The sequence below is a fragment of the Drosophila willistoni genome (genome assembly GCF_018902025.1).
Source record: "Drosophila willistoni isolate 14030-0811.24 chromosome XR unlocalized genomic scaffold, UCI_dwil_1.1 Seg41, whole genome shotgun sequence".
NCBI classification, from domain to species: Eukaryota; Metazoa; Arthropoda; class Insecta; order Diptera; family Drosophilidae; genus Drosophila; species Drosophila willistoni.
The window spans coordinates 196,412-207,309 of NW_025814058.1; the positions used below are offsets into that span (position 1 = coordinate 196,412).

The 10,898-nt window shown below is 33.6% G+C and overlaps 3 protein-coding genes across 3 annotated transcripts; 2 read left to right on the forward strand and 1 right to left on the reverse strand.

Moving 5' to 3' along the window:
• The first annotated feature begins 230 nt into the window (after nt 1–230).
• Nucleotides 231–4,811, forward strand: LOC124460749 (histone chaperone RTT106). The gene is made up of 3 exons (XM_047012288.1): nt 231–331; nt 404–536; nt 3,870–4,811. Exons 1-3 carry the CDS (start codon nt 231–233, stop codon nt 4,809–4,811), a joined length of 1,176 nt encoding a protein of 391 aa, XP_046868244.1.
• Nucleotides 4,812–6,046: 1,235 nt separating this feature from the next.
• LOC6643111 lies at nt 6,047–6,461 on the forward strand. Its single transcript, XM_002065696.4, has 2 exons — nt 6,047–6,123; nt 6,205–6,461. Exons 1-2 carry the CDS (start codon nt 6,106–6,108, stop codon nt 6,379–6,381), a joined length of 195 nt encoding a protein of 64 aa, XP_002065732.1. The 5' UTR covers nt 6,047–6,105; the 3' UTR covers nt 6,382–6,461.
• Nucleotides 6,462–8,931: 2,470 nt separating this feature from the next.
• On the reverse strand, nt 8,932–9,428 carry LOC6643112. The gene is made up of 2 exons (XM_002065697.3): nt 9,325–9,428; nt 8,932–9,214 (listed from the first exon to the last, which is right to left on the reverse strand). Exons 1-2 carry the CDS (start codon nt 9,340–9,342, stop codon nt 9,044–9,046), a joined length of 189 nt encoding a protein of 62 aa, XP_002065733.1. The 5' UTR covers nt 9,343–9,428; the 3' UTR covers nt 8,932–9,043.
• Nucleotides 9,429–10,898: the final 1,470 nt, after the last annotated feature.

Here is a 10,898-nt window from a genome sequence, read left to right on the forward strand (position 1 = left end):
TATGGTCAGGTAATTTCATACGAAATCTTGGAAATTTAATAACAATTACTTTTAAACCATTATGTGTGCGTGTGTGTGAGTGAGTGTGTGTGTGTGTGTGTGTAGAAGGAGGAGGGAATGAAAATGAGGAATGCATCATAAAATCCAATGGACTATACATACATAATGTATGAGCTTGAATTGACTTGATACATACCTACCTACCTACCTATATATGTATGTATATAGGCATGCCTATGATAAACGATACCGACAACGATAAGCAACACGACCACCACCACCACCACCACCACCAGCCATCATTCCAGACGATGGGCAATTGCGTTTCAAGGTCAAGTTAAAGAGCCGCAAACATTAACATTGAAAAACAAAAACTGCATTGCATTGCCCCAACCGGTTACAGAAGAGATCACTGGGATGCTGTTGGTCACCAGCAGCAGCAGCAGCAGCAACAGCAGTTGTCTTCTCTTCCAATGAATTTGGCAATTTCGAAAGACCCGGGAACAACCGAACGACCAGCTACCACAATGGAAGAAGTCATATCGTGACATTGAATTGTAAATGCATGCGATAAACGAAACAAAAAACAGACCACAAAAAACTGAACCCATAAAATAAAAAACAACAAAGAAGCAACAAAATAAAAAAGGGTTAAATAAAATTGTAAAGCCGACAACATATGTTTGTATGTACGATGCATGTGAAATGTGGCTCTGGCTGCCCCTTTTTTTGCAGCGTTTTTTTCGCAAAACTGCAATCAACTAGGAATGGCAACGTGTCACGAGCAGCTACAGGAAACTGTATTGTAGGGAATGCTTAGAGTCTCGATAACTTCCCAAAAACATATTAGAAACTTCAAGAAGCAAATGAAGTCATTAATCATAATGAGAATAGTATTAACTTGGGAGACTCCATTCTTGAATACTCTGAATGTTTAAACTTAAAATAAAAAGAGTTTTGTGATGTAATAGAGTAAAAGTAATGTATCGCTGAAGTCATTAATCTTTTTTCCATCACTTTTTTTGAACCTTCAGATTGAAAAAACGAAAGTTTCCTCTCCTATGTCTTTAGATTATGATTTGATTCAAGAACAAACACGGTAATTAAGTAACTGAACAAGAAAGTAAACAAATGAATCAACAAGTAACTAAGTAACAAGTGATTCAATGAATAAATGTGAATTGATGCACTCATGAAAAAGTGAGTGATTGAACTAGTTCATCATTATAAGCCATTGAACCCAATACAATGCAAATACAAGTAATTCAAATACTTTTGAACAGTTTTCCAATTACAAATCTAATGGCTAACTCCACATAAAATAAAATCACCTACTAAACATTAATATTTATAAATACTTTCATGAAAGAGATAAAGTGCCAAACATTTGATTGTTGTGATGGATAAACGTGCACGCTTCCATCTCTAGACCACAAATTCAAAGATTACGTATACGCAGCATGTGCGGCGACTCTGTTTGCCCTTCCATTCATACCATTGGTCAGCGCATAGCTATTGTTGTTGTTGTTGTTGTTGTTGTTGTTGTTGGTGTTTCTGGTGTTACTTTTGCATTTGCCGCTTCCTCCTCTGCACTGCCGCAGCTTGAGTTGCCCTGTTAAAGACATTGACAATTTTTCCCATTTCTTTTTTTTTTCTCTTCTTTGATTGCGTTTTATTTTACACTTTTTTCTTTTTACTTTGTTAACGCCATTTAATGCTTTTATACATGCTTCTTGGGGGTTTTTGTGTTTTTTTTTTTCTTTACTACTTACTTGCTTCTCGCATTGCCCCGCCCTTTGCATTGCCTTCTTCTTCTTTGCTCCCCCATTACGTCACTTTCACTCTGTAGTTTTTGCGGCTTAAGGCAACATTTGCTGTTTGTTTGTTGTTTCGGGGCACAAACAAGTGAATTGCAATAAAACTGCTCAAATTTATGGGTCGCTTGTACACACACACACACACACACACACAACTATGTATATGTATATGTATATAGATATAGGTAAATTTTTGTTGGTTTTTTTTCGCTCATTTTAAGATGATTTATCTGAGAGTTTTTCGGCTAGCATAATTTATGGTCGTTTACATGGAGCAAAAGTTTGTGTCTTTTTTTTTTTTTTTTTTTTGGGTTTGGTTTTTTTGGTTCAAGTTCATCATCGGAACGAGTGTTGAGTTTGTATCCAGGTTTACAGTATGTTTGGTATCTTCTGTTTCACTTCTTTTTTTTTGGATTTTCGAGCTGTTAAAACAAATGTTTAAGCAAATTGAGTTGGCAACAATTTGTGTTGGTTTTTTTGTTCCCCCTTTTCATGTAGAGATGATAAAGTTGCAGAAATATTATCATAATAATTTTGCTTGCCTAATCAAATGACAAATATTGTAAATATTTAACATTGAAGGTTGACTAGTGTATAGTTTAATGTCTTGATTTTACATTCTTATATATTTTATATTACCAACTAATAAGCAAACTAATAATCTAAAGCAAAAAAGAAACCTTTCAAATTCTTCAATGAGCAAACCAATTAAAAAATATCCATAAACAACAGACGATTGGAAATATTTAGTGAATATTTAGCACTTTTTGAACATTTAACAACTAAATCTACAATAATATATTTGTGACAGCAACAAAAAAAAACAACAAAAAACAATGACACATCAAACACAAATTCAAATGCAAAGCTGAGGAGGAGATGAGAGGTTTCTGTTTCTGCAAGTCATCGCATCATGATCATGATGATCCATTGATACGATGCATACAAAAACCGGAAACAAAAAAATGATGCAGACCTCTGAGATCTATATATGTAAATGCCACTTTAAGCGATTGATAATGCCATAAATTGTTATTAAACAAAACCAAATCGAAGCGAACCAAAACAAACAAAACAAACAGCTAAAAAATTGTGAATCAAATAGTCATCGTGGACCACTTTGAAGACAAAGTGTCTCACACAAAAATTTGATCGCAATGCCCATGGGCATATCAATTAATTTATAAATTAAGGGCGTGGCGGAGGTATTTTATGTTTCTTTTGGTTGCCAGGTGGCAATGTGTGATATGAAAAGATGGCAATTTAAAGATTGAAGGGAAAGGTAAATCAATTTTAAATTGCCAGCACACATGTTTCTTTTTTTGTTGTTGTTTTTAACAGATAAATTTGTTGATATAGACATAAAACTATGCTCAATTGGCCTTGTTAAAGTCTATAAAAAATATATATGTATATACATAATTCTCGAATGTAGCAATTCTCTTATTAGAAATATTGCCAGAAATAACTTAAACTCTTGGAGTAAAAACAAAACTCTTAACCAAATTTAGAATACAATTTTTCAAATTGTTTGAAATGTATAATTTAGAAATTTTAAAATAAATTATAATTGATGAAATTGAAAATTGAAATTAACATCAAATATATAAAGGCAAAAACCTACAAATTTAATATTCTTGCTCATTCAAAATCGTTATCATGATTGAATTGTGAAAACATCTCACGCCTCACCCGTGGATATGTCGGTCGGTCAATCGGGTCGATCTCTGCTCTGTGCCTGATTAACCCTCAAAATGTCCATTAGCCAAAAATACAAATTAGCCTTATCATATGAAACTCATCGCAGCATGGAGGCAAAACAAAGCCATTTAGGCCAGGCAACGTGGCATGACTAAATAGACCAAATAGCCACACATGAAGTAACGAAATTCAATTGAAAATTTTTGTGTAGAAAAGAAAATGTTGTCGGCATATGCAAAAGCAATAATCTTGATTACTCAATTCGCATTAATATATCAAATATTGTCAGTAAGTTGTACAAGTTCTCTCCCTTGAAGTCCATCATCCATTTTATTTGATGATACTCTTTAGATTAATATATACGATACAATACAAATTGAAGATTTTCATGCCCATTCGTTTGTGCCCAATGAGATAATTGTCAGCTATGCCATCGACAATGGAGACACCATTAATCTGAATTTGAGTGTACTCAATCAGTTTCCGGGTAAACTGCTAATGCACATATTTGTCCGTCAATTGGCCAATGAGCCGGGTGGCCAGTGGTCAAGTGAATTGATCAAATTGAAGAATATGGATTTCTGCAAGACATTGGAATCATTGCGTAATCTGACATTAGAGGAAGTCCAGGGTGAATCGGTTTTGCCACAAACATTTCTAATATCGTGTCCATTGAAACCGGGTTTCTACTATGTCAAAGATGGTAGATTTCAGATCAAACTATTGCCTATACAAATTCCCAATGGTCGTTATTTGGTACAATTTGAATTGATTCAAGTCTACGAGGAGGTTATCAAATTATTAAGTTGTAGAATCAAATGTAAAAAGTTTGTGCCAATCGATGTGACTAATCAAACAACTAAATTCACTTGGAGTGATGAAGAGGAAGAGAAGGTGATGCAAAAGACTCCAACAAAGTCTACGAATGAAACGGGAATTTCAGGTGAAGTAGATAATGAGCAAGAAGAAACAGAAGATGACAATAAAGAAGAGCAGGAGGAAGACGACGAAGAGAACCAGATGCAAGAGGATGAAAATGGGGACGATGAGGAGCAAAAGCAGGAGGACGACGAGGAGCAGATGCAAGAAAAAGAGGACGAGGAGGAGGAGAAGCAAGAGGACGATGAGGAGCATCAGCAAGAGGACAATGATGAGCAGATGCAAGAAAATGAGGACGAGAAGGAGGAGAAGCAGGAGGACGATGATGAGCAGAAACAGGAGGACGTTGGTGAACACATGCCAGAGGACGATGAGGAGCAAATACAGGAGGACGAGCCAGGAGAAGAGGAGTAGGCTGAAAACCTGATACCAAGAATATGTCAATAATATAAAATATAATTCTTAAATGATAACCCATTCCAAACTAATCAATTTACTTAAACAAATTTTTGTCTTAAAGCATTAACTTTTGTAAATAAAATGCCCTTAAAACTTCTAAATCTTTTTTCTGTATTGAAATGACATTGTTGAACAATTAAATCATTATATTTGTACTTAAACGAAACACTTAAGCAGCGTTTAATGGTTGCTCTATTCACATAATCATCTTCTTTTTGTTTTTGTTTTGTGTGTTTTTTTTGTCATATTTACATGGTAAATGTTTCAAATGGCCTTGAAAAACTCATTCCCTGTACGGTTATAATCAAAATTTACTTAGTATAATAAGTATTTATACTAGACTATCGACTTCTTCAGTGGCAGATAAGCAAACTCACCAATCTTCTTCAACTCTGTGACTCTGACTTGATCAACAAAAACAAAACCCGAAAAAAAACAAGTCACCAAGGCGTGGTCTTAACTTTATTTTAACGTATATACATACATATACCCTTGCCATAATTTTGGCTATATATACATTGTCATTATCTTTAATCATAATCTAAATGAAATATCTTTAATAGTTATATCTTTAAATAAACTTTTCTCGAAGGGGAATTTTTGCAAATTTTGATTGACCATTGATTTGGATTGACTTGATATTTAAATTTTAAAATTTACTATTTGCTAGGCAAAGACTGGGGATATGGATTTCACCCATTTTGGCTGAAATATGTGACAGAAAGCTCCTCTCAGGGCACCTTAAAAATGGTTTTGTTTTGCAAGATTTTAACGAAAAGAAGTATTAAATTATAGGGTATACAAACTTCGTTGAGAGAAGTGATGATATTTTGTTTTGTTTCATCTGCTTTTTAGTTTCCTCTTATGTTTGTGGTTTTATTTGCAAAAGACTTTAAAAAGCCACCTGCCAAAGGGCCCCCACCCTTGCCCTCACACAGTGTGTAGGGCGGCCCTGGTTTGGCCTTCTTTTGGTCGGGTTTTGTTTATGTATCGTCTGCTCATTTTGGCCACTTTTGTCCACTGACCATTGCAATTTGCAGTTTACATATGACATTATCATCGATTGGTTTCAACTCTTGCGTTTCGTTCGCTTCTCTTTGTCATTGCCTTCTTTGTTTTGGGTCTTCTTCACTGTGGCGGCAGTATAAAAGACCCATGGCTAGATCCAAGCAAGTGCAGTCAATTTTTTGGATTAACCAAGTTAACACCCAGTGAAACACCCTTCAAACCTCTTAATTATCCCATCAATATGAAGTTCTTCGCTGTGGTAAGTTTTTTTTTTTTTTTTTTTTTTGTAAAAGTTCCTGTTGAAAATGGATATCAATTAAATTTTTTGTTTTTATTGCAGACCCTTTTCCTATGCCTTGTGACTATTGCTTTGGTCTATGCTGTGCCCGTCGATGAATCTCTTTTGGGTGACAATTTCTATGAATCGGCAATCTCTGAGGATGTGCATAACCCTCATGACACACAATCGATATTCAAATTGAAGAAACTTTTAAAGTTCAAGAAGCTATTGGGTTAGAATAGAATCCCCTTTAGAAGTTGTTTGCCATTATCAACGTGGTGCTCTCACCTCCAGTGCTTGTTTTTCTTGTTTTTTTTTTTTTTGTATCAATGTTGTTAATACATCTAGTCTATAACCTTCATTTAACCCTTAACAAAAATCGTTTGCAATTCGCTATGCAAAGACACATATAAATAAATAAATATATACGTAATCTAAAGTGACAAAAACAAAGAGTGATATAAATGGTCGTATTCAATGACATAATCAGTTTTTTTGGTTTTCAAAAATAAAAGGAGCTAATCTTTGAAAACTTGTTTCACCTCTTCGTGTTATGTGATTAGTTCCAAGTGTGAAAATTCGAAACATGGAACTTCCTTTCGCAGTTTTGTCAAACGAGACCTGTTTTACATATATAGAAAGTCGGTTTCCATTTGACCTATATATAATCAATATAGCAAGTGGCAACGGCATGAGAATTATTTTATTTGATTTTACTAATTGACTGTTGATTTTTATTCATTAATTAAAGAGACATTTCTTAAACAGAAATTATGCTAGTGACTTGACTTTGTTTAGGCTATACTTGGGACTTAGAAAGGACTATAACAAATGTCCATGCTGATCTTTACAATCGTTTAAGCTTCCTTATAGTTCCTAGTTCCCCATTAATTGAAGAAGAACGACCTTCTAGAGAGCTATAAGATGTGACTATTTTCTACGAATTACCGCTCTACACTTAAAAGAGTAATAACAAATTATTTTCATTCCTAGACATATATTACTCTATTCTTGAGGCTCTCTCGCAAACCTTCTAATTGTTGAAGAAACAAATCAATGTCTGTTGGGTTTTTGGTTTTTCTCCAGCCTCTTACACTAAACGAGAAAGGGTAGGAGCAGGTTTTGATTAGTTAAGGTGGCAAAAAGTTGATAATTTCAGCCTATTAACAAAATCAACATATAGCAAAACAAAGTTTGTCGGCTTAACTTATTTAGGAATGAAAAAGGGCCTACATATACATATACATATGTCTATGTATATACAAATGTGAATGTAAGTAGCAGTAGCTCTATCAAAGCTTAGACTTAAAAGTTTTCCATCAAAAAGAAACAAATAAGAGCCAAATCATTTGATCCATCAAGATGAGATGTTAGCATTTAAGTAGAACTCAATGTTAAGATTAGTTCAAAGGCAACACAAAACCGTGAGCAGATTATTTGTACAGCTATTTCAAGAACCATCAAGTTCTATCATAAGAACTTAAGAATTACAATGGTCATATCTTCAACGCTGAAACTAGTTGAGAATTACACTTAACTAAGGCGAAAGACGATTGACAAGCTTGTACAGCAAATTGGTATAAGAGCAACGCCCAATTATAGATTTAATGTGTCATAAACGACATTATATCAAGAACATTTTGGTAAATACTACCAATTAATTTAATTTAAACAACTAAGTATATTACGCTTAAAGAGGCTTTTGATGCTGGATGATCGTAAATTCCATATACAAAGTCATAAAGTCTCCATATATATATTTATATATTTATATGTATACAAGTTAATAATCCAATCATCAACATCATTTAAGTTAATCATAAGTTAGCACATATATATCTGGATATTTATGCCCAATAGGTGTTACGCCGATTTTATTAGAAACTAAGTCTTACTCACATTTCTGGGCACATTTATCTCAGTTAATTATTCAATTGTAAGTCAGTTCGTTTTAACTTGGGATTCTCTATGTTAGAATATTTTGTTTTCTTTTGTTATTGTTGTTGTTGTTTTACTCATTCGTTTACTGTCCATGAACAAGTCGTGGATATTGTCAATAGCAGCCAGAGTCAACTACAATTGACTTTGAAATGTAAATTAATGTCAAGCAAATTGAACATTCAAGTTGTTTAGCATTCAAAATCGCTGTCTAAATCAGAGATCTATACGATTACTTCGATTTTGTAGAAGGACTCTTAAATGTGATCTAAAATGAATCAAATTTTAAGTAGATAATAAAACAAGATGTCCTTTGATATTCTCCAGCAAATTTATGTACAAAAGTAGTACGAGATTTAAGTTAGTACTTTTCTTTACAAATATATTTTAATGTCAAAAATAAGAGTCCTTTGAGATAAACTATTACATTAGTTTCTTTCTCTGGTTATTGATTGTGACTGAATAAAAGTATTAATAAAAATTTATCTTTATTTCAAATTTATAGGCAAATAAGTAAAAAAGTCTCTTGAATAGAAAGCAATTACTCCTATATCCTATTTTTTTCCTCTTTTCTCTTAGTATACTTGCTAATTTTAAAATTCCTTTTTGTTCTTTCCCATGAAATAGGAAAATATTTGACATTATTTTCTTGGAAAATACTTAAACATATTTCTAGATTAGGATATCCATTTAGACACATTTTCACCTAGGTAAAGATCATGGACTAGAAGATGATGACATTGTCTTTATATCCACTTATCATTTTTAATTCAGACTTTTTTTTTCATCCCACAAAAAAACAAATGACTTAGACAACAAACTTGTTACTTTTGAAATATTTTTGTGTTTCCATTTTTTTATTATTATCATTATTATTAACATAATATTGCTTAATGAACTAAATTCCATGTTAAGAGTACAAATTCCATTTTTGAGAAATATCCTCTTGTGCTCATCTTGCTTAGCCCAGGAACAACAATTTCTTGAGCAACTTCAATTTAAGCAAAAACGATTGATCATCCGTAGGACTAATTGGTTCACTGCCAGGACCCTCAATACCCTCGGGAATGGCCTCCTCCACTGGCACAGCACTGGTCAGCATAAGGCATACGGCGACGAAGAGGAACACAGACTAAAAACAACAACAAACAACAACAAAAATAAACAAAAAATTTCACTTGTTAGTCAAAAAGCTTTAAACAAAAAAAAATAATTGTATCCATTCGATTAAACACAACGCACCAATAGTAAGAATTTCATTTTGAATTATTTTGTGGTATTTCCTTTTTTTCTTATTTGTTTTCGGGGGAGGGATTTCCTTCTTTTCTGATCGATGATCGCGTTGACACTCACTAGTTTGCACTGAACACCAGACCTCTTTGAGTACGTCTATTTATATACGAATCACAAAAAACAAAAATACCGAAACCCGTCTCATAGAAATTACAACAATAAAAAAAAGAAGCAAAATACGTCAAGTCCAACAATGCATCTCTTGGCCGTAGAGTAGCCTGGGCAATAAATTTGTATTTTGATACCCTGTAGTCGCCGAAGGGTAAAAAGTTTCTTAAGATAAGTACACCAAGATGTTTAAATATAAAGTTATAGAATTTTCCAACATATTCTTACAGAATCCCGTATAATTGTTTAGCAACATGTTGGCAACATGTCTAGCTGACAGCCTCATATTGCTAGCAACATCTGTCTTGACAATGCTAAGTATCGAAAAGTCGGCGACTTGTCTAAACTCTGAAGTTGTCTTTAGTTTTTTTTTGTAGTGCGGACTATTAAATGTGATTTTAGTTTACCACGCAACAACAAAAAATGAAACCAAAAATCAAAAATTGTACTATTTAGTTACCTTTTTTGTGTGGTTCCATTGTTTGTTTAAAAGAAATTTGTTTTTTTTTTTTATTTGGTAATTTGTTGACTTGTGGTTTTATGGTTTTTTTTTTTTTTGTTTTCTTTGGTTTGTGGTGGGGTTTGGTTTCGTTCTGTGTTCTATTTGATTTGACCATCCTCTGCTAAATAATAATTAGCAGTCTCTGATGATTTTGGTTGGCATTAGCCTTAGCATTAACATTGCCAAATTGGCATTAGTTAAAAAATATTAACACCTCACTCGGAAACTGACGGAAATGCGATCAGTCAATAGGCAAACAGCAACTACAAAAAACCCATCAATGTGTCAAGAGAATAGGACAAAAATTTAACAAACGAGATGAGAGTATACATAAACTCATTTACGAATAAATTCTTTTGCAATTTGCTATGTAAATATGCATTAATCATTTACTCGACGGATTCTCTCATTTTGTTTAGAAATAGTGTTAGATCTTGATATCATATTCTTTTTTCCATTAAGCGATATAACAAGTAAGTATTAAATTGTAACCAATTTAAAATAAAGTAAGTAACTCGTCTCAACGACTTCGGTATACCATGCAGCTTTTATAGTATCTGATATCTAGGTGTTCACATAGACGGACAGACGGACAGGCGGACGTGGTTACATTGGCTATTGATCCTGATCAAGAATATATATACTTTATGGGGTCGGAGAAGCTTCCTTCTGCCTGTTACATTCTTTTCGGCGACTTTAATATACCATCTCACCCTAAGGGTGCATTGTCTAACAAAAGCCTGAGTCAAAGTGCTAAGGTCTAAGTAACAGTGCTAAGGTCTGAGTCGATGAGACGAACCACAGAGGGCGCCAGCGAGTGGCGCCGTTGTTTTCAATTGTGAATGAAAAAAGTGATGGTAACACTATCGAATGTTCTGAAGAATTATCGGATTGATATAATCGATAGTCCCAT

What these genes read in the sequence shown, in the direction of transcription:
- LOC124460749 (XM_047012288.1), top strand. Translation starts at nt 231, where the DNA reads ATGCCTATGATAAACGATACCGACAACGATAAGCAACACGACCACCAC. An exon ending in ATGGGCAATTGCGTTTCAAG is followed by an intron (nt 332 to 403) that starts GTCAAGTTAAAG and finishes AACCGGTTACAG; the next exon opens with AAGAGATCACTGGGATGCTG. An exon ending in CAGCTACCACAATGGAAGAA is followed by an intron (nt 537 to 3,869) that starts GTCATATCGTGA and finishes GATACTCTTTAG; the next exon opens with ATTAATATATACGATACAAT.